General features: G+C 41.7%; 1 protein-coding gene across 3 annotated transcripts in view; it reads left to right on the top strand.

The window, feature by feature from the left end:
* The window catches only part of skap1 (src kinase associated phosphoprotein 1), a 32162-nt gene extending 9839 nt beyond the window's left edge, over nucleotides 1–22323 (top strand). For 2 of the 3 annotated variants that reach the window (XM_042396619.1, XM_042396621.1), the window contains exons 5-13: nucleotides 6868–6948; nucleotides 7762–7845; nucleotides 7937–8061; nucleotides 8695–8758; nucleotides 10409–10612; nucleotides 13062–13115; nucleotides 13267–13376; nucleotides 21536–21639; nucleotides 22022–22323. In XM_042396619.1, the coding sequence (XP_042252553.1) occupies nucleotides 6868–6948; nucleotides 7762–7845; nucleotides 7937–8061; nucleotides 8695–8758; nucleotides 10409–10612; nucleotides 13062–13115; nucleotides 13267–13376; nucleotides 21536–21628 (815 nt within the window). In that variant the 3' untranslated portion in view covers nucleotides 21629–21639; nucleotides 22022–22323. The remainder of the gene's footprint in view (nucleotides 1–6867; nucleotides 6949–7761; nucleotides 7846–7936; nucleotides 8062–8694; nucleotides 8759–10408; nucleotides 10613–13061; nucleotides 13116–13266; nucleotides 13377–21535; nucleotides 21640–22021) is intronic. The other variant, XM_042396620.1, reaches the window with a different exon arrangement.
* The last annotated feature ends 84 nt before the right edge of the window (nucleotides 22324–22407 follow it).

Raw genomic sequence — 22407 nt, 5'->3', positions numbered from 1 at the left:
AATTGGTTTTATTTTGTTTCTGATTTATTTATTCAATTATTTATTTGTGATTTGTCCAAAAAGATGATATAAGGAAACTTTTTTAAAAAAGTTTGTGATGATAAAAGAATGAATAATATTGAAAAAACCCACTATTTTCACAAGTAATTCTATTTATTATTTCCCTTAAATGTTAACTAGTTTTATAACAATGTGTTTTACTAAATTTTAATAAAGTTAGTTACTGACATTACACTCAAATGATTTATTTTACTGTAACTGTTTCAGAATGATTCATATTTTCTGCAGTAAAATAAGGAGACAAAGCAAAAAAAAGAAATCCAAAGTAATTATTTATCTACTTCTTATATTTGTTTATGAAAGACTGAATGGAAATCTACTAAAAATATAATTAACATACTAATTATTAGCACGTTCCCGCTAATTTTTAAGAATAAAATTAAAAAGAGTAAAATTTATGGTGCATTTAATTGGGAAAAACGTGCTCAAATTAATATTAATATTAATGGGTTTTTTTGCATTACATGAATCATAATAAGTGTAAAAAAATCCATAATTTGATCCACTAAAAATAATTTAATTAAATGTTTTTATTTTAAGCATCAGATGAAAGGAAGACACAGATTTCGATGAGTTTTCGGACTTTATTTGTCTTCACTGAAGATTTCCTCTGTAACACCTGTTGCCTGTTGATTTGCTGGTGATTGATTGCAGGAGTTAAAGAATGATAGCACCATGTAATTGGTTTATTGGTATAATACGTAACAGCAGTGACCGTAAAATAACAGCGATTTATATAAAAAGGTAATAAATATGAGATATTGCTAAGAAAGCGGAGCGCAATAACACCGGTCCTCGCCAAGATATTTACCTACCATTACTGCAAAAATGATATTTAAAGCATTTTAGTGCAAATAGAAGAAGCGTTTTAAAGTTGCTATGACTGTTCATTCAGAGGGTAAGTGTGTCGAGTGTTTTTCCCTCCAGGCTCTCTCTCGTTGACCGTTATATCCTGTTTTTATCACCGATACGCAGGCTCTCCTGTGGGCCTGAACTCCTCCATTGTTGGTATTTATATTCTTACTACTTTTTTTTCTTTATTTATTTTTTTTTTCTTTTGTCGCTGCCAGTGAAGCAGCTGAAAACCATCCCCAGCGATTAGAGGATCATTGTATCTGCAGTTAAGCATTTGAATAGTGGTAGTAAATCTACAAAAGGGAAATTCAGGGTCGCTGTAGACGCTGCTTATGGCTGCCCAGGGGGAAGCCGGTGTCACATAGTAAATTTAGCCCCTTAGTGGCTTTACACTGGCCGGTGTGTGATGTTTGAATGTAGGAATAGAGCGAAAAAGGAGCTTGGAATGACTTGACATCTATTCCAGCATAGAGGTACAGAAATATATATATTTTTTCTACCAAATTACATCAAGCATAACAGATTTAGTCAAACAATAAAAGAGTAAAACACCAGACATCTCTGTAAGGCATCAAAGTCCAACTCATTTAAAAAAAACTTATGATCTAAAATGTTTACCTGATCATTTCTGTGTATATTTAAGTTTTTATTCTGCTCTGTTTGGGCTTTTGGCTTCAGTCGGCCAAAAGCTTTTATCTCAGGTCGGAGATTTGTTGTTAAACCTGATCGACATCCTTGATCCAAAAAAAAAAAAAAAAAATCCCAAATCACTCCTGCATAAATTCCCGGTCCCATTAAACATTATTAGACGACGATACCGGCATCATGCAGCCTGATATAATGCACTGCATGTTTTCTTTGGTTCAAACACATGCATTAGGAGGTCCTAAACACGGTTTATGTATCGATGACTGAAGTCCTAATCAAATCAGGGGGAGGAGAAGAGGGCAGGGAAGACATTCTGCCCTTAACCTCAGTGCCTCTCAGTCTCTCTCCTCCCTTCTGACGGCCGCCTCGCTGGAGGGACGCGCAGCAGAGGCCTCCTACTGTAATGAGGAAAAATGTATCAATTTAGCCCGGCCTGAGCGCAGATTGAGCGCCGAGTGGGTGAAGGTGCACTGAGTGAATCCTTTTTCCTAATCAAGGACAGTATCGAAGAGGATTGCGGTCTCACTCGCTCCTCCGTCTGTAGAATCAGCAGCATTCCTCCCCGCAGCCCCCTCAGGGCCGGGGAGCCTCTCTCTGCCTTCTGTTTCACCTCATCAGCAGAGTTCACGCGGGGGTCAGGTCCTGCCCCCTGATGCTGCATTCAATGCAATACCTCTCGCATCGAAAGGCGCTGTGAAAGCCCCCGCGCTCAAGGACTAAGCAAAGGAGAAAGAAAACATATGATAACTTGCTGATCTTGATCCATACCTGTGCTGTAAGGGGGGGGGGGTCACCTCCTCTACTTGCTCTTAAATAGAGAGATTAATCCTACTCACTGCACAGTGTTAACTTATGTATCCTCATAGTTAATACAAGTAAATAACTGGTAGTATATTGTTGTTTTCTCTGTATCTCTGGATTAAAAAATAAAACTCTCCCTGTAGTTTATATATATTGTAATGTAATGAACTGCCATATATTTATATTTATTCATGAGGGCCAGCACACTCTAGATAATATCAATGTGATGTAGATTTGTCAGATTTTGATCAAATTATTCTTTTCATCCACAGTTTTTGTGTATGTTGATATTAAGAATGAAAAAGAAACAAGCAAGACAGAAAGCAGACTAAGACTGAAACGATCAAGTCGATTGAGGAAATGAATCACAAAAATCCACAAAATGCACTGGTTTCAGCCTCGTAAATATAAGTGTGCTGGTTTTTTTAGTCTTCTGTAATAGTAGAATTAAATGTCTTTGGGTTTTGTCCTGTTGTGGCAACAAAACAAGCAGTTTAAATATGTCAATTTGAGCTTTAGAAACTTTTGACATTTTTCACAATTTTATGACATTTTAAAGAAGAAAAATCAGTGGATTAATGAAGAAAATAATCAACAAATGAATGGTTAATGAAAATAAAGTTGAGTTGCTGTCCTGCCAGACAAAACATCAGCACACACGAAGAAGAAAACAGCAAAAATGAAAAGAAACCCAATGAAAGGAATTAAAGAGCAGAGAAATACGGAGCACATGGCAATTATAACTTTACAACTAAACATGGCAAAAGGACTGTAGATATAGTGTATAGTATAGTCGTACGAGACTAAAGAAACAGACTTTGCAGCAAATACTGAGGAAGCATGGCACACACACACACACACACACATTAAAACAAAAAATAGAGCAGCCACACAAGACAACCAAGAGAACCAATATTAGACATCACATATGGCACGCAGGCTTCAGATACATTAGATCGACAGTGATGGACAGGGCAAGATGAAAATATTATGAATCGTCTTTCCAAACATTTGTCTCGCCCCACGTGGGATTACAAGACACAGCTTGTGTGTCAAACACCAAAAAGTATAGCAGGACGTCTTCAACACACACATATAGAGCACATTACACTATTTATACATCTGCATCATTTTAGGTTACACATGTTATTGTATAAGATTTCAAAAGAATAACAAAAGAAGAAAGACACTTGCTACAAGCCACATGTTTGTCTTGATAAAGGTCTTTTTTTTTCCCCCCAACAGCTCACAGGCTTTTTCCAAGAAACCGGCAAATATACAGTAAACGTTTCCATAACTGTGGCTAAAGTAGCGGTTCAGACCCCAGCTTCTGGACGCACACGTCCCCCCGCTGGGACTGAACCGGAGCGAAGCCGTCGCTCCTCTCAGCCTTCCTACTGTCACAAGGAGAAGACACTAAAGAGACCCGCTTCTTTTTTCCTTCAGCGTTTTCCATCTTCTGGAGCACCATCAACATCTTCAGCGCATTATTTTTTTTGTGTTTTCATAACATCTTTGTTGCATTTATGACCACCGTTAGATATAATGTAACATATTAGTCCTCCCACCCAACCATTTCCCTTCATTTTGATTCACTCTCTATCCAGCCTTTGATTGACTTTCAGCCTAACTAAAGTGGATTTTAATGAGAGAATACATTAACTCCCTCTGGTCATGCTAACATAAATCAGCCTTTTCTTGTGGGATCAACTGCTGAGCTCATAACACCATGCTGAGAGAGTGTGAATAACCAAATGAGAGATTGCGACTGTGGCAAACCGCTGGCAGCTCAGATGCATTGTTGTGTATCCCCCCCCCCCTCCTCAACCCCCCCCACACACCCTGAGTTTAAAACAAATCCAAGACAGCAACAGAACAGAGCACGTATCAGCACACAGGTCAGCTCAAAAACGCTCCTTTATCAGGATCAATTAAACACATATCTCTGGAAAATTTCTATTGATTATTTCCCCCTTTCCTTTCCATTTGGAAATGGGGGGGGGGCGGGTGTTGACTCAAACCTTTTTCTTGCTGATGACCGTCGAGAGCTGTTAGTTTCAGTTAGCACGGGCCACCGGTAGCAACTCCTCACCTTGATTTACGAAAACGTGACGCGACGCTAACATCGCATCTATCCGCGTCTCTTTCGTTGGTAATTGCACTCAGCTAAATAGGTTACGCTGAAATATCAATAAATTGCCATCAAATTAATGTCAATACCAAAGCTGTGGATGGTGCTAATTAAAACGCAAAAGGGATGAAAATGAAGTCATGGCATTGCCCTGAATAATTGATAACGCAATTTATGATTTTTATGAAAGAGTGCCGTCTGTCTGCGATTTTGATGAGGCCTTAATTAGATGCATTAATGTGTCTCTCTGTGCCTGTACTCAAACTCCAAACTCAAACACTCATGATGGTTGTAGGGATTTTTTTTTTTTTTTTTTAACGCCCCTAAATTACACACTTTCAAATAACATTACCTCTGAATATCCACTTAAACCTGCATTGGTCCCAAAGAGATGTTAGCGTGTGTAATTTTCATTAAAGGAGGCATTGTTAACTCCGAGCCAATCAGACTCTGCTTTTATTTAGGGTGGGATCAAGGACTCGGTGGATGCTTTTAGGTCGTGCTGCTACCCTGTGGAAGAATCCAGAACTATTGCGTACGTGTTCCCATTTTCATCACACAAAGTCGACGTCCGTTTCCACCCGTTTGTGTCCTTGTTTGGGATTCGTACAAAAGAAAGACAGTGAAGTGAGCTCAGGTCAGGCCCCGCCGCAGAGGTGTTAAGCACGCATGAATGTGTAATGTTTATTGACTCAAGCAGATCAGAGCGATCCCGTGTTGATTTTGCACCTCCTCGTCTATTAGCCGGGCTCGACCTTTGAGATAAATGAAGAGCGAAGGAAGCAGATAGATGAAGGGATTAGAAGTGGGCCGCAACAGGGAAGCAGACCCAGAAAAAAATGGACGGACTGCCGGCGGATAGATGAGGTGGGGGAGCATAATGACCGCTGTTTGTTATGATGTACTGAATCGGGTTCTCTTTGACAAAACAGTCCTTAGCACCTCTGTATTTATAGTGTCACCGGTCAGTACATCCACAAAGGCAGGCTGATGATATGTGAGCGTGTTAGTGCCGTGAGGTGTCTGGGGCTCTGCTCTGGAATGACCCGCTCATCTGTCAGGCCCACGAGCTGAAGTAGTGCGGGGTTATCGGATCACCCGCCGGGCTTGTTGTGAACTTAAATCTCTGGAAAGTTAGCCAAGCAAAAAGCCAATATCAGCTTTTATTTTTGCTCTCTAGATCAAAGTTATTCAGACAAAACTCACTGAGTTTTGACAAGAGAGCAGATTCAAAAGGACGACTCACAGAGAGAGCATCACACAGCTTCAGTGTACGCTGCTTTTTCATGTTGCTGTGTTTTTATGAATGAGAAAGAGCTTCCTGTTTGTCTAATGCCGGGGGGACGCTCTCTGTTTAAACTAGGAGGCTCTGTTACGGGATGACATGTTTGGTTTTTCCCAGCAGTTAAACACGTCCTTTCTGAGGGGGGGGGGTGGACTCCAGGCATTCCCCTTGTCATCAGCGGTCTGAATGGAGTGTCACACTGACTAACGTAAATGGTCTTTAAATTGTTGCTGTGTTTCAGACTAGAAAGGCGGCTCTAGCTCTCCCTCTGCTTTTTTTTTCCCTGCAAGGCTAATGCCTGTTGAGTAATGAATTCAGAGGAAGTTGAGCTTTATTTTTGACACATGGAAAATCCAGGTACTCCTGGGTGGAAGTTGGTGCTCGAGGCCGACCTGAGGTCACATTTACAAGCCTGAAAAATGGGACAAATATGCAGATTTTTTCGTTAGAACTTCCAACATGGAAACAGCTATTTAAAAAGCACTTCCCTCCAACAGAAAGTGCACAGTAGGCTGAATACTACGTGAAATGCATTGTGCTTTGTTTGCCAAACAACTGCACTAATTTACTTAAAGCTCTTACAGTAAGTATTGTCCTATCATGTTTAAAATTTGACATTGCAAATTAGAGAGAGTTGTTTGAATTCCCGCAGGAAGGTCGCTCCCATTAAAAGTGCAATGTGAGCAGATGAATGGACTGCAGTGCTCAGCAGCACTGTAAATGTATTGATCTCAGTTTCCTAAAGCCAGCAGGGATGTATTTGATCCACAGCGTAGAACACTTTATATTCACGGTGTGTGTTGCCTTGGGAATGAAGCAGGTTTTAAGTGAAGCCTATTAGGAGCTAGTGCTGAAACAATTAATCGATTAGTTGATTGACAGAAACAATTTTCATAACATTAGTCATTTTTTCAGAAAAAAAAAAAGCCAAACATAATCTGGTTCCAGCTGCTCAAATGTGAAGATTTTCTGTTTTTCTCTGTTATATTATTGTGAATTAGGAACAAGAAACCTGAAGAAGTCACTGTGATGAGCATTTTTCATTATTAAAGATCATATTAACTGATTCATCTGCTTGTGTTCACAGACTTCGAAGACATCTCTCCTGTGGCAGCTCAAGACCTCAACAACATCTTGAAGCAAGGCTACTTGGAAAAGAAACGAAGAGGTATAGATCTCAGCCCTGCGTCGAGTAGTACCATGAAGTAATACTGACATATCAATAACGTAGTTCAGTGCTGTTTTTATGTTTTCAAGTTGTCCGTCTGTCTCATTCTCATGAACGCAATATCTCAGGAACGCCTGGAGGGAATTTCATTACATCTGGCACGAACGTCCACTTTGGACTCAATGATGAACTGATTAGAATTTGTTGTTCAAAGGTCAAAGGTCACTGTGACCTCACAAAAACACATTTTTGGCCGTAACTCAAGAATTCATACGCTAATTATGACAAAGTTTCACACAAATGTCTAATAGGATAAAATGATGAAGTGATGACATTTTATATCCAAAAGGTCAAAGGTCAACTTCACTGTGACATCATACTGTTGCAGCCAGACTGTTGACTGGATAAAACAAAAGAGAGCAGCCTCCAGTTTAGCCTCTTTGCTTTAGCTTCCAGTTAATGTCAGGATTGATTTTAAGGTTTTACTCATTACTTTTAAGGCACTACTATTAACCTGCACGCTACCTCAGATCTCACAAAAATAACTCAGCTAACATCTAGATCTAGACTTAAAACTACAGGAGACTGAGACTGGAACAATCTTCCTGTTTAAATTCATCTTGCAACATCACTTCCCTTTAAAAAACTCATTTTTATAAACTTGCTTTTCTGCATTAACTTTATCTATTTTTTTGAGCAAAATAAAACAAACCATTATGTATGTTGAGATATTTATGTAAAACTGTTGTGTATGAATTTCCAGTCTGCCATTTTCATCTATTGTCACTGATCTCTGTGCACTTCTGTCTTTAGACCACAGCTTCTTCGGCTCAGAGTGGCAGAAGAGATGGTGCGTCCTCAACAATTCCATATTCTACTACTTTGGGACTGAAAAAGGTTTGTTTGAAACGCCAACATACAAAAAACATTAGACAATCAACATAGAACGAACCAGATAACAGCCTGACATGTGCTCTCGTCCCTACAGATAAACAGCAGAAGGGCTCATTTCACATCAATGACTACAGTGTACAGCTGGTGACCAACCTGAGAAAAGACTCCAAAAAAAATGCCTGTTTTGAGCTCTACGCCCCCGGAAAACGGGCTTTCCAGGTCTGTATAACCACAATAAGCTTGTAACAACTATTAACTGCTAGTAACTGAAATTCTGTGAGTGAATTTAAGGGAAGGTTTATAGATTGTTAGGTATTATTTTATTGTAGGTAATTCTCCCTTTTTTCCAAATTACAGCCCAACCGATACATCAGCATTATTATATACATCATCAGCCAATTGTAGCTTTTCATAAATATATTGGTATCAGCACATATGTTGTCCCAATAAGTAGAAACAGTGTCCACATTCCTCCAGAGAGCACTGACAAGTTAAAATTTTCCACTATAAAATATCCTGCTCAGTACATATCTGGGTCACAATTCATTAAATACAAATTTAAGAAATCCTAATTAAAAACGTATATAAATATATATATATATTCACTGCATTCTGCTCAATTATAGCGTTATTATAGAGTCAGAAAGAATTTATGTGTCTACATTGGATTTTATAGAAACAGATAATGGTATTATCGTAGTAATGTCAGATATTTCAAAAGGGAAAATGTCTCTGTTAATATTATTTTGTCTGCTAATTAGCCTCAGAAATTAAAAATCAGAACTCTCGCTTCCATATTAATGCAACCTTACATGTGATGATTGTTTTTACCTCTTCTCTTGTTCCCACCAGTTCACTGCCAGCAGTCCTCTGGAGGCCACAGAGTGGGTGAAACAGATTAATTTTGTACTTAGAGGTAAGACTGTCTGTTTGTTTCATACAGCACCTCCTCCCCCCTCTTCTCTTGCTCTTCCTAAGCCTCAAGTTTCTACATTTTTGTCCTGTTTAAATATTTTTTGGTGGAGTTTTTTCTTATACATTTATATCAGGCTATAAAAATAAGATTGACTTAACTGGAGTCGACTTTTTAATTGGAAAATGCAGTTAAAGGAGTCTAAACCTTCCAACCTTCTTTTTTCTCCGTTTCCTACTAAAGTTTGCTTGTGTATCTGAGGGGCAGAAAGGTCAGAAGGGAAAGAGAGTCTTTTATCATCTCGGACTCAGATGAAAACCACCCGATCCATCACCAGCTGCACACAAGCCCAACACAAGAGTCCCGAATCTCCTCATTCGACATGTCACCCACCATGTCATGTAGCTCTACTACGCCCCCCCCCTCCACCCTCCCCACCCTTCCTCTTCCTCCTCCAACCGCTCCTCCTCTAACCCTCCTACCGAATTCCAACTTACAGGAAATTGATTGGTAGATGTTCTGGTTATCCTCCAGTGACATTGATTTCTGCTTGGCCGCTCGGTGTACGGCGGAGGACCTGATACCCTGTGTTGCAGCGGCCAGTCGCCTGCAATGAGACGGCTCCTCCATCTGAGCGAGCGAGTCGTGCCTCGTCTACTCTAAAATGGGCTCGGGTCGGGCCACTGATTTGCGGGAAGTAACAGACACTCGGCAGTTTGTCTTACTTCCTTCCAGACTGGTTTTTTACTACAAAATCTGATGTAGAACATGTAGATCATTATTTACCCTCCTGAATCTACCTGAGAACAAGGCTCACTTTTCTTTTCAATGTGTACTTTTTGACATTTTTGTGGCACCTCTAAGGGCTTAATGAAAAGTCTGATTTTAATGATAAACAAAAAGTATAGAGGAAAGAAGGAGACATGTCAGTTTAATTTGTATAGCTCAATATCACAAATTTGCCTCAGGAGGCTTTTTCATCCTCTATCCTTAGAATAAGGAAAAACTCCCTAAAAAAAACCTTTAATGGGGAAAAAATGCAAGAAACGTCAGGAAGAGCAACAGAGGAGGGATATGCAAAGTATGAAAAGAGTTGGATCTAAACTTGTGCTGAAACAGTTGACAGAAATTGACAGAAGATTAATCAACAACAATTCTGACATCAGATTAATCATTTAAGTCATTTATCAAGCAAATATGCGAAACATCTGTTGATTCTGGCTTCTAAAATCCAAAGATATGCTTCTTTTTTGTTATATATCATTGTGAAGAGGCTATTTTTCACATTCGTGCTGTCTTACAAAACAAGCAATTTGAAGACGTCACCCCGGGCTGTGGGAAATTCTAAAGGCCGTTTTCACATTTTCACGTCGTTTTCTGAAATTTTACAGACGCAACAATTAATTGCTTCTAGGAAAATAATATCATCACCTGAATAAATCATGAAAATAGATATTTGCAGCTCTAATTCAAGCCTCCCGTGTTCGTCACTGCTGGCAAACGGCACGTGTTCCAGCCTGTTGTGCTGCCAGGACCCCTCCAACATTTCTCTTACTTTACCCTTTAATGCATGTGTGTGTCTTTCGTGCCACGCCGCGCTCCATCTTCATGCTAACGCCGGCCCATCACGCCGTCTCTCCCCTTCACTCATAGATCTCAGCTCCAGCTCCATCCCCGTCGATGACGACGAGGAGGAAGAGGAGGACGAAGAGGAGACCTATGATGACATTGAGGGGGTGACCGGCCCTCCCCCTCCTCGGCCGGTCGGCGCTGCCCAGGCCGTTCACAAACACGGAAGAGGGCTGGAGATGGGAGAGATGGACGAAGAGGACGAGGATATCTATGAGGTGCTGCCAGGTATGAGGATGTGGTTAACCCAACACACACACACACACACACACACACACACACACAGATAAATAGACAGGAATGTGCTGGACACACAAGCCTTCATGATACTCAGTCAAACAATTGGACACAGTCTCTCTGCTGCTTCACACAAAATCAAAGCCCAAAGAGATTTTTTTTGCCACAAGAAATATTTCTGATGATCTCTCGCTGGCTGGGAAATTCGTGTTGCCAGGTGCCTCCCTATCGGCCGCAAACAGCCAGACTGATCACTCACTTTAAATCAAGCAACACTAATAAGCATGTCAGGACTCACACACACACACAGAGCAGGAAAAGGGGGGATGATTCTCCGTCCACTGGTCTCCTTACTAATCTCACAGAGAGCTATCTGTTGAGAAACATGTTGTTGAAATCAGCGAGAGCCTGGTATTTCCGAATGCTCTGTCATAGAACGTCCAATTAGCTAATGTTGCCAGGCAACAAATAGCCCACAATTCAATCCACTAAGCAGAGTTTTGGCTAAAATTGCCTAGCAACAGCAATTTAGTTGAAAGGATAGTAAAAACCGCATGTCTCAGGGCTTAAAATAGTTCTGGAGCTCTTAATGTCACATCTTTAATAGAAATTAAAGTTTGATTAAGAATGTTGCATGAAAGACCCCAGAACAGTTCATATGAGTCCCCACTGAGGGGAGGAGGGGGGGCGGGGGCGGGGGCGGGGGGGGACAGTCCCATGTGTCAGGGTGGCTACAAGATCCCGAGAAGGACAAAAGGGGGGTGATCCGATCTTCTCGGGGCCGTCGTCCATCACTCTTTCTATTAAATAAGATACATCAAGATTCAGTTTCACTCAGTGAGTACATTACCTTTGCCAAAATCACTGGTGAGAGGGAAATCACTCTTCAAACTGTCACGCCGGCGTTCAAAGCCATCTGGGAAGAGGTACAGACCCTGACCACAGATGGCATATCGAATGACGGGCTCTTTCGTTCACTTTCTCACCCCTTCACTTATCAATCACTCCGCACCTCACTTTACCTCACTTACATCTTCTACACTCTGGTGTAGATGCTGTTAAATTTTAAGGTTATTTTCACTGACAAGACGAAGAAAGCTGCTCGTGTTTGTATTTAAATAATCTTCTCGACAAATAGAAACATTCCTGTTTTCTTTACAGTGACTTTATCTTGTTAATTTGTTGTTGTGAATGTTTAAGTTTACTTTTCAACAGTTGTCATTCAAGTTTAAGATCATTTTCCTAAAAGTTGGTAACCAAATATTAAGATTTGTACAAAATCAGATACATCCTCCTAGCAAGGAAATGCTGAATAAGATCGAAGCATCATCTTCTTCCAGGTGATGAGCTCGCTCCGTTTTTTGTCGGAGCAACAGTCCGAACGCGGCTCAGGCAGAATGCAGAGCGATGGAGGTATTGGCTCTGGTGCTGATGACTGATTTTATTGACTGGAAAATTAAATCACTTTGATATAGAAACCGTTGGCCCATAGCGGTGGCCTCTCAACTGAAGGATGCTCTTCTTTACAGCAGTTGAAGAATGCTGAACAAATGTTTGAATCCTTTGCAAACAAAATTAAAATCTTTTTTTTTTTAACCCTCTTTTGGAGTAATAACAATATACTGCATTTGAATGTTTTTAAGAGAAGCTTTATGCATGGATAATTAATAGATTTATAACAGATTTAGCAGTTTAAAGAAAAATATGAGTAATTTTGTGCTTGAAACGTGCCTGAAATTGTCACTCGATAAAACTTTCTGCATCCAAACACAAACATGATCTGACATACTGTATGCATGTGGATATACTGTGTGTGTGTGTGTGTGTGTGTGTGTGTGTGTGTGTGTTCCTTCCTGCTCTTCCTGGAAGCAGAGGCGCAAGTTGTGCTGGAAGGTGGATAGTGTTGCTGGGTTGCTGTCAGCCCGCTAGTGTTAAGGATGGATGTGGGAGACCGAGGGGAGGCATATCACTGTGTCACATCTCAGACCACCGGGTGCCACGCCCCGCAGTCAATGACACGTCCGCCTCTGCGCGCCTTTAACGACCAGCCTCTTTTCCTTCTCTTCTTTCCTCAACTTCTTCCTGCATGTGACTCTGATTAATTAGAACAAATTGATCCTCATCCAGTCCATTCTGGTAAAAGAGTAATTATCATTTTGCGTCACGTGGAGAGACACATCAGACACTGGCTCCAGATTCATTTTATCCCTCTATTTTGTTCTGTCATTATATTTGAATATTTGTCTTTATGAATCAGGCTCGCAGCAGGTAATGTTTCTTATCAGTGTTTGGCTGCTTTTTTCCTGTCAAATGAAAAAAATGAAAATGTCAGATATCTAGTTAAAAAAAAGCTTCCTGCTCATAAAAGTTAAGTAGGACAAAGATAAATGTTCTGTCTCTAATGTAATTTTGTTGTGTTTGATGTGTTTTGTTTGTCTAGAAGAGGATTTTCCAGATCCGACAGATGACAGCAGCGAGATGAACAACAAACCAGGTCAGAACCTTATTACACTTCTCCCACTAATAATGAACAAATCCCAATTTTCAACCCAAGAGCTCACAGCAATCGGCTCGTTTGTCTGAGACGTGAGAAAAGAACATCGTCTCGTTCTTTTATTTAATTTGTGCTCTGCGTTTCCTCCCAGCTTGGTCATCAGATTATGCTAACTACTACCAGGGTTTATGGGATTGCCAGGCCGACGAGCCGGACGAGCTGGCCTTCCAGAGAGGAGATCTCATCTACATCATTAGCAAGGTCAGCATCGACATCTGCACAAAAGAGAATAATCCGAGAGGTTATTTAAACTTCTCTCGTTGATTTCCAGACACACGTCTCAACACTTCTGTTACATTTCTGTTCTCCAGTTCATCTCTAATGGGAGCCGTTTCCCAGATCGCACCCTTGACTCATAAACACAATTACAGGAGCAATTACAGTAGTTTAAAATGAGCAAAATGTGATGTAGAAGCGTAAAAATGCCTAATTATTTAAGGGTTAAACAACATCAGCTCCGGTAATCACTTTGTCCTCGTTTACTTCCCGAACACGCTGATATCCCCAACATCTAAATTCCTCCGTCAGTGAGCACTCGTGTCCCTGATGCAGCAGAGAAGCACCGACAGTGGCGTTGTCTATTGGCGGGCCACTAGGGTGAAGTGCCATTCGGGGTGCTGGGTAATGGTGCTGTTGTTCATTATGAAGCCTCTATCACAGGGGTTAATTGAGTAGGCAGCCATGCGAAGCTCTTCCTTTTCTGTTTGACATAAACTGCAGGTGAAGCCATCCTGCATCTCAGCTCTTTTTCCCTCAATCTATTTCCTCGTGTTTTATGGCCATCTCGTAGTTACATGCAGAGCATCTACTAGTGAAAAAACCAGCCTACTCGAAATCAAGAGCTTGTAATTTGGGGCACTTTTACTCTGCTGCGTACAGGGACTTGTTCCCAGACTGTTGCTATTGGTCGATTTGAAATTGAATCATCATGTTCTGCGTTTGGAATAAATTATGTGAAGAGCAGAGGGAGGAAGACAATACAGTATGTTCAGCTTTTTTTTTTCTTTTTTTGTTAGTAATTATGTGGTAGAGATCAAGAAATGGATGTTTTCTCGCATTTTTAATCACAGATGGCTTTGAATGGTTAATAAATAAAATGAAGCTACTGAATTTTAATCATTTGTAATATTTTATTTTCAGGCCGCTTTTGTACATAAACAATTAGTTCTTACTTTTATATTAAACTGAATAAATCAAGCTTGAGGTTGAGATGGAGAAATAAACAGTATCTGTTTGTGTTGAAGGAATCTTTTGTTCCAAACAGCAGATAAGGTCACAGGTGAAAGATGCTCTTCACAGAAGATGGACCTTTAATTGAGGTTCTCTTGGCAGTACCAGATTAATGAGATGCCAGCCTTCTCCGTCTGTGTGTGCTGGTTGATAGGGGAAAATGTCAAAACAGCCATGTCCATTTTTCACACAAGGATGACAAAGGCACCACACTTGGGATGAAGGGGGGGGGGGTGAAACAAAGAGGACCTGGCTCTGTGCTACAGATCGGCCTCAAACAGCTTCAGCCCTGCCTGCCGTATCACTTTTCACTGTATGGATGGGATTACCGCCTCGATGGAGACCTTAAAAGCAAGAAAAGTCCAGGTTGGAAGCGAGACGTCGTCGTAGAATCTCACAATCGTAATGACACAGATTAGTCTTGTTTTGTCAAGCTGTATGCTGAAGTCATAACATAGTGACAGACTACGAGAGAGTATTCTAACTATCCTCTAATGGATTTAAAGTGAGGATCTGCTCGTAAATTATTTAAAAAAGTGATCTCCGGACTGCTTCCGAATGTTTGGTTTCGTGTGACGACACGACGACTCCACCCGTGTCCCGTTTTGCGTCCTAATAGCATCACATTTCCCTCATGAATAGCATTATTTGGATTATAGCCTGTAATCGGCTATTTATTTTAATGAGCCCTTGGGGAGGGCTTCCCTGCGTCTTCTGTGTGTGTACACGCGGGCCCCGCTGGCGTTCAGTTTTACGGGGGATTCCTGAGAACCCTGACCTCGATGAGTGAAATACGGGCCCTTGGCTAGAACTCAAGTCTGTCGCTTAACTGGGGACCCAGACACATGAAATGGCCGTAATAAAACCAGGGCCCATAAATTCTCTTAGAGGGTGGGAGGCCTGGTTGTCTGTGCTGTTATGTCAACACTGACCATAATTACAACGTAATAAGGACACGCTCTAAGTGCTAAATCAATGGTGCTAACAAACTGTTATTTTTAAAGCTGGGATGTGATTGACTGCTGAAGTGCAGAATGGGATAGCCACAGGCGTGGTGTCATATGGCTGTGAACTGAGGAGAACATGCCGATTGTATAAAAGGCCGTCATCCATCATTATTGATCTCTCACTTACTGTAAAGTGGGGGCATTTTTACTGTATTTGTGTTTTTTTTTTCCCCCCCTTGTGTGTTGCTGTGTGTGTGTGTGTATCTGTGTATCACTGACAAAGTAAATAAATTAGGAACCTCACAACTCATGTGAATCCCATTAGTTCAAGAGAGTTAATCTCGTAGCGCGCCTCTGCCGCCGGTTTCAGCGATGCCTAACTTCCCTTCCACACAGAGCTCGATGGCGATGCTCGGCGCTCTGATACATGAGATAGAAACGCACCGTGAAATCCATCTTGTGATTTTTGCTCTGGCATTTCATTCCTGAGAGCTTGCATTTTTCTAATGCGCATTATGGCTTTTCCACTGACATTTTAGTGTGTGATGACAAATACCGGGGAGCTCCGTTTTTTGCAATATCACACCCTCAGATCTTTTAACGCGATTTAAATTGTTGAGATGTTTCACAATTTCCCGCCGCATCAAGATCTAAACTCCATCATAGGCCGTAACATGCGAAGGCATATTTGTTATAGGATTTACAATGTGTTTCACCTCTCCCTGACATGTGTAATGCCGGCCATGTCCCTCACTAAACCATAAGGTTGTCCTGCATTCTTGCCTTTTAATTTATGTATCCAGAATCAAAAGATGTGGGCTCTACAGGTCAGCTGTCACATTCCTGTATTCCCACAGGCACTCATGGAGAACGGCGGGATGGAGTGGGAAGAGATTTATGGCACAAACCCATCCAGGGTCCTTAAAACTCTGGCAAGCGCCGCTGCCACCTCTCCCCTCTTCCCCTCCGTCGTCCTGCTCGACTCTCTTCCTCCATGCGCCGTCCAACCAAAACCCAGAGAGGGGGAGACGGGCCAGCCAATCCGCTGCGTCTCCCAACATTTGGCCAAAGTGTTCAGCTGCAGCTGCTTGTTACAGACAACGAGAACGTGGACACCACTGACACCTTGTGGTGGTTTCCAGCTGTTTTAACAAGGACGGTTTTTTATTAAATGACAACTCATACAAACACAGAAAGCTGATTTACAGCATCATAGATTCACTTGCTGTGATTTACACTAAAATAAAAACACAAATGTTGAGATTAAAAATAGGAATAAATTAAAAAAACTCACCACGTGTTTAAAGAACAAGTCATATTCAATCCAGGCTACCTGTGACAGACTTTATTTAGGGTCATAACAGGCTTATTCTCTGTTTTACAAGCCGGTTTGGCCGACTGCCCACAGGTCACATCGACTGAATGCAGCTGAAGAAAAGGAAAAGTGGGCAAACAATCAGATGGGAAAAGTCAAGCAAGAGAGACAAAGAGGGGGGATCCCTTTATTCTTTTGTGTGAACCCTGTCCCCCCCTCTCTTTTCTCCTTTTCTCTGTCACACACCCATTTAAAGACCCCTAGCTGCTATTGTGGCCATAGACACCAAGACGCTATAGACAGGCAAGACATCCTATTTACCACCCAAAGTAGCAGGGGGTGAGTCTGGGGTTTGGGGTCATGCAGGAGGCAGCGGTCATCCCCCGGTCAACTACAGTAGGTCATTATTCAGCCCAAGCCAATAGCCCAGAACCGCGTCCGAGCAACCCACCCCCAATCTATTCTGCTTAATTATTATAAATGAGGGGCGGCGTAAACAGCCATCATTACAGACACTCAGTGGCATACACAAATCCACTTTAAATTGCTATTAAGTTAAGGAGCTATCTGTAATCCCAGGCGTGCATTAGAAAGGAGCGAGTAGGTTTTCTTTTTATTAAATCTCATCGTCCCTGAGATATTTTCAAACGTTCTCATGCTCTGTCATGTTTCCAATTTGAAGCCAATTCACTGATTTAATTAAAAGCCCACTTGGAAAAAAATGGACACTAAGTAGCCATTTCGATCTCTGCTTGTGCAGAATTATCATCCATATTTCTGGATGAGTTTCGACAAGATTTTTTTTGGCACAATCTTCATACGGTAGCCCTAAAAATAAAAAATTTTCTCCCTCCGCAGCTTCAGGTATTAGCAGGACATTGGGGATGTACCTGTGCGAGCGGCGAGGAGGGCTCGCTAACCTGATTTGCGGGTTACAGATGATGGTTTTCTCTCTGGCAGAGGTGTCCATGTTTCTTTGTTAGGGTGACCAGTGATGGAACAACTGCAGAGAGCTGCAGTGTATCTGATGAGTCTATGTAGAGGAGAAAACGACAAAAAAGAAAAAAACAACAACAGAGGATGCAAGTGGAAAAGCTGCTACAGGAGAGATGGAAAGAGAGGAATAGGAAGAAAAGGAGGGAGGTGGGGGGGGGGGGGTGGAGATGAGGAGGGAGGGAAGGAAGGAGGGAGGGAGGGAGGAAGGGAGAGATTGTAACACCCAGGCGGCGGGTTCAGCAGCAGGGCAATGAGAGACTTCCTGCGCTCCATCACGCCCAAGGCCTGCCTCAGTCAGCTGGTGGCCGAGGAAAGATGCCTCATGTGTCAGGCTTATTAGCACTCCCCCTAGTTTGTATGCATTTGGGATTGTGTGTGTGTATCCGTGTGTGTGTGTGTGTTTCATCTGCGAGTGTGTGTGTGTGTTATATGTGAGAATAAGATGAGAAAAGGAAAAAAAGGAAGGACAGAATTTCACATTTTCACACAAAAAGGTGCATTTTCCTTAAAGAGCGAGATATCAAATCTGTGTTTTATTTTAGTTATACAGCGGCGGCGGCGGCGGCGGCGGCGGCGGCGGTGTGACACGACACCTGCCTCGCCCGTTGTCATTCGCCGCATCCAGCCAACCTCGACTCACCTTCTCCCTCGCTTCAGGCTCGGGTAGCTGTCAATCCGTCCTCCGGTCGGGGAACATGAGCGATGGGCCTATCAGGATGCCACCATTAGCCAGCCCCCTGAGTGGTAAATAAACGATTGCGCCGGTACACTGCAGGTGTTGTCATAGCAACCCACTCTCAGTGCCAGCCCCGCCCACGCTCATTCTCCCCTCTCTCGGCGGAGGAGTCACCGGGAGGTCAACGAGTCAACGTGCCGCAGCCGCCACGACACGGCGCTGTTTGGCCCCCCCTTTTCTCTTTTTTTTTTTTCCTCCCTCTTGCTCCCACACTGAGTCAATTTGATCTGCATCCAGGTTGCAGCAAACACGGGGGCTGATATGTGTCACCTCTCACGCCGTATCCCCTGACAACGTCCTAATAAGATACAACCAGACCGTTACCCCGACTCAACCGCTCACGGACGCTTGATTTTTCTCACCTCAGAGCATTTTGGAGAGATTTAACATTCATTCACACAGACACAATGAGCTAAAACCTCCTCTTTCCCCCCTAAAACCTTGTAATTTTCAGACTTTAAGATGCAAAAGAGCACAAAAAACAACTGAAAAGACAAAAAAAAAAAAAGAAAGAGGGAAACAAACAGAAGGAAGAGGACATTGAGGAGTTTGCATAGTTTTTGTCATTTGGGTAATTTACTCTCCACGCCTCCTGGAATGTCCCTATTACAGCAGGTGTACTCTGGATGAACCCATTTCAAGTATGAGGAAGATGGACTCTGCACGCCTGACAGACTTCCACCGCCATTGGCACCCACTCTGTGATGTAGCAGTTGTATTAAAATGGCGGGCGCTGCTGATAATCCAAAAGACCTTTTCTCGGGGAGAATTTGAGACCGACTGCACAGATGGGCCGCGGAGATAAATAAAACTCTGTCACTACGGTTGGTGGAATAGTGCTGCAACGCCCCCAAGGGAGAGAAAAACTGTTTCGTTTCCTCTCTCCGATGCCTTTGCCCCCCCCCCGTCCGTCCGCCCCCCCCCCCCCCACCCCCACCCCCCCCTTTTTTTTTTTCCTCCTCCTCTGTTTCACGTTCTCTCGATATGGGTACCAGAGCCGGGCTTTTCCCCTCTCTCTGGCCTTATGAGGAGCATAAAAAGACCATTTTGGACTGAACTTTCCCCCCCTCCCCCGATGTTATGAGCTCAAACACACATTGAATTGTCAGTCAGAGGTTGTCAGAGAGCCAAAACGTACTGGAACATCCCAGTCAGAGCTGTCAGCGAGGCTCGCAGCAGGGGGGGGGGGGGGGGGACGATGAGGCCTGGATGGACAATCTGCTTATTGTGGGTACCTGTTTGTGCTGTAAGAACACTTAAGTCTTGCGGTTTATCACTGTCCCGGTCATCCATCGTTTACTCGCTGTCCAGAGAGAGCGCTCATTAGCCGCAGGCCTGCCTCTCATTCCTCTGGTCTGGAGAGAAGTGTCAGGTCTGGAATGATAGGCCGAAACACTTTGACAAAACGCCGTTTGTCGCGCAGGATGAATGTGTGTTTTTACAGCTAGAACCTGTAAGAACTTCTGATCTAAAGCACATCTAGAGCCATCTGGTGTCTGTCATCAATGGGGGAAAACTTTTATATATATGTGTGTGTGTGTGTGTGTGTGACTGCTTACATGTTGCTCACACGTCTGTCATATGTGCTCGCGTGTGTAGTCGAGCGTTTCATCTTCTCCTCTGCGCCGCGGAGATAAAACGTTCACGCAGCCATTCTCAATCTGCCGGAGGGGAGAGATGAGTGTCCAGGCTCTCCGTTCCATCAGGGTGGGAAAACGACGGCCGGCTGGTGCCTCCTCTGTTCCTCTGCTGGGCTTTAACGCCCCTCTGGTCTTTGGCCAAATATTGATCCAGTACAGATCTCGTTAGAGCCCAACTGCTGCGATCAGATGATCATGTGGTGGTTGATGTGACTCCTGTTCCTAAAACACATTAAAGGACTTGAACAAATGAATGAATTAAAAAAAAATTTACTCCAGTTTTCTGTGAGGAAACTGAAACAGCAAAAGAAAACCTGAAATTTGCAAAATGTGTTTTATAAATCTGGAAAATGTCTCTTTTTGTTTATTTTTAATTCTTTAAGGCTTCAACTATAAAAATATTTTCACTGACAGTTATTATGTTGATTATTTTTAGATTTAACTGTGTTTGAAGGATAATAATTTAACAGTGATTTGATTCTGATTCTTTCAGCAATGATTAATACACATCAATTCATTTTGATATTTACAAAAAGTGTAAAACAAATATAAATGATAAAAAGCAACTTAACTGTTTGAGCCAACAATAATTAAACACATATAAACCTTAAACTAAACCTTTATTTAAAAGAATTGCATTTATTTTGAAGGACAGATTTTTGCAGCTCAGTTTGTCTAAATTATAATTTCTTCTTCTTTAGCTCACAGTTAGTTTCAGTAAAAAACAGATTTTATTGTATTTATTCACATGTTGGTGTTTCAATGATGAGAAACACCTTCATTTTATTTCTAGTCATGAATTTAATTGATTGAAATGTTTCAAATTGTTGCATAATACATAGATATATTTACAACCCTTTAATTTAGTCAATAAATTATAGCAAATACCCACCACAAGTTACAAAAAATCCAAAGTGACTTCTAATAACTGCTTATTTTATTATTATTTTACCTTTAATATATTTAGTTTACATTGAAGTCAAACTCAGTTGTTTCTTTCAAGACTTTCTTTCGTTGCGTTTCATCTGTGAACGACACCCAGCATAATATTTTCTTTTACACACGGACGACTGATCCTGTTTCTTTCTTTTTTTAATCACAGAACAGAAATGAAGTCTCGCTCTAATTAGTCTGGGAGAACTCGGCCAGGTGGTGCTTATGGCTTTTTGAGCAATAAAAAAAAAAAAAAAGACGTTTTATTTTAGACAGTCGCTGTCTCAATAGTCTTGTTTACCTTTTTCCCCCTAATCTTTGAATGAAAACCTCGAGGCTAAAGCACCTGATGTTCAGCAGAATATTGTTCATGTTGTTGAGTTTATACAACACAAGAGTGATTTTAACCTGATGTGTTTTTTTGTTTTTTTTTTAGTGGAAAAGGATTTACTGTCACTGTGTTAATAATATGAGATAAAACTGTGCACCTGCTTCGTTCACTCGCTCCTTGACGCCTTTTTGGAGACTCACCGTTCTTTATTTTTTTTAAATTTTGGCTGCAGGAGTACAACATTCACGGCTGGTGGGTCGGCGAGCTGAACGGCACCGTGGGTATCGTCCCCAAGGACTTCCTGCACCCGGCCTACATCCTCTGAGCTCCCAACAGGTACCGAAGGCAGCGCTCTTCTCTCTCTCTCTCTCTCTCTCTCTTATCATCAGCATTATGGACCATTATTGTGGCCCTAATACACAGAAACAGTCCCCCTGGTGCTCATCCAGACTGCCATTGAGGTATATTCAGCCCGTTGACCTGCCGTTTATGGCATCTGCTGGCTGGAAGAAGTACTGCATAAAACAATCTGAACGGTGCAATGGGTGAGAATAAATATGTGCAACAAAAGCGTGATTACAGCGTCAGTTGTCCTATTTAAGAAAATGATTCCCTAATACCGGTAGATAGGCGCAGCTTAAAATGAACACTGAATTATTAATGAGCGTTTGCCTGATAGTGTTTTTTTTTTTTTTTCTTTCTTCTTCTTCTTCTACAGAGCCGCTGCCGACACGTCCAGCTATGAATTCCACCGACAGACGCGTCAGACAATCTTTTGTAATTTGGAAATTATTCTCCGTCATCAGACGGTAAATTTTATATCATGTAAATGTGCTGCAGTACAAACTCTTTAACGTACACTATAAAACTATTATTATGTGCTTTCAAACTATATTCATGTTCAAACTAGAGCTCGAATGATTAGTCAATGGATCAATCAACTGGAAATGAACTGTTTCTAACGAGAAGTTTGATGATTGATTAATCATTTAATTAATTAATAAAAACTATAAAACATTCTCTGGTTTCTCAAATGTGAATATTTTCTGATCTGATATCTGTTTTATATCAGTATAACTTGAATATGTTTCAAATTTTAGACTG

The sequence above is a fragment of the Thunnus maccoyii genome, chromosome 20 (genome assembly GCF_910596095.1).
Source record: "Thunnus maccoyii chromosome 20, fThuMac1.1, whole genome shotgun sequence".
Classification (NCBI taxonomy): domain Eukaryota; kingdom Metazoa; phylum Chordata; class Actinopteri; order Scombriformes; family Scombridae; genus Thunnus; species Thunnus maccoyii.
Note: the sequence above shows the minus strand (reverse complement) of the source record. Positions and strands in the feature narration are given on the sequence as shown.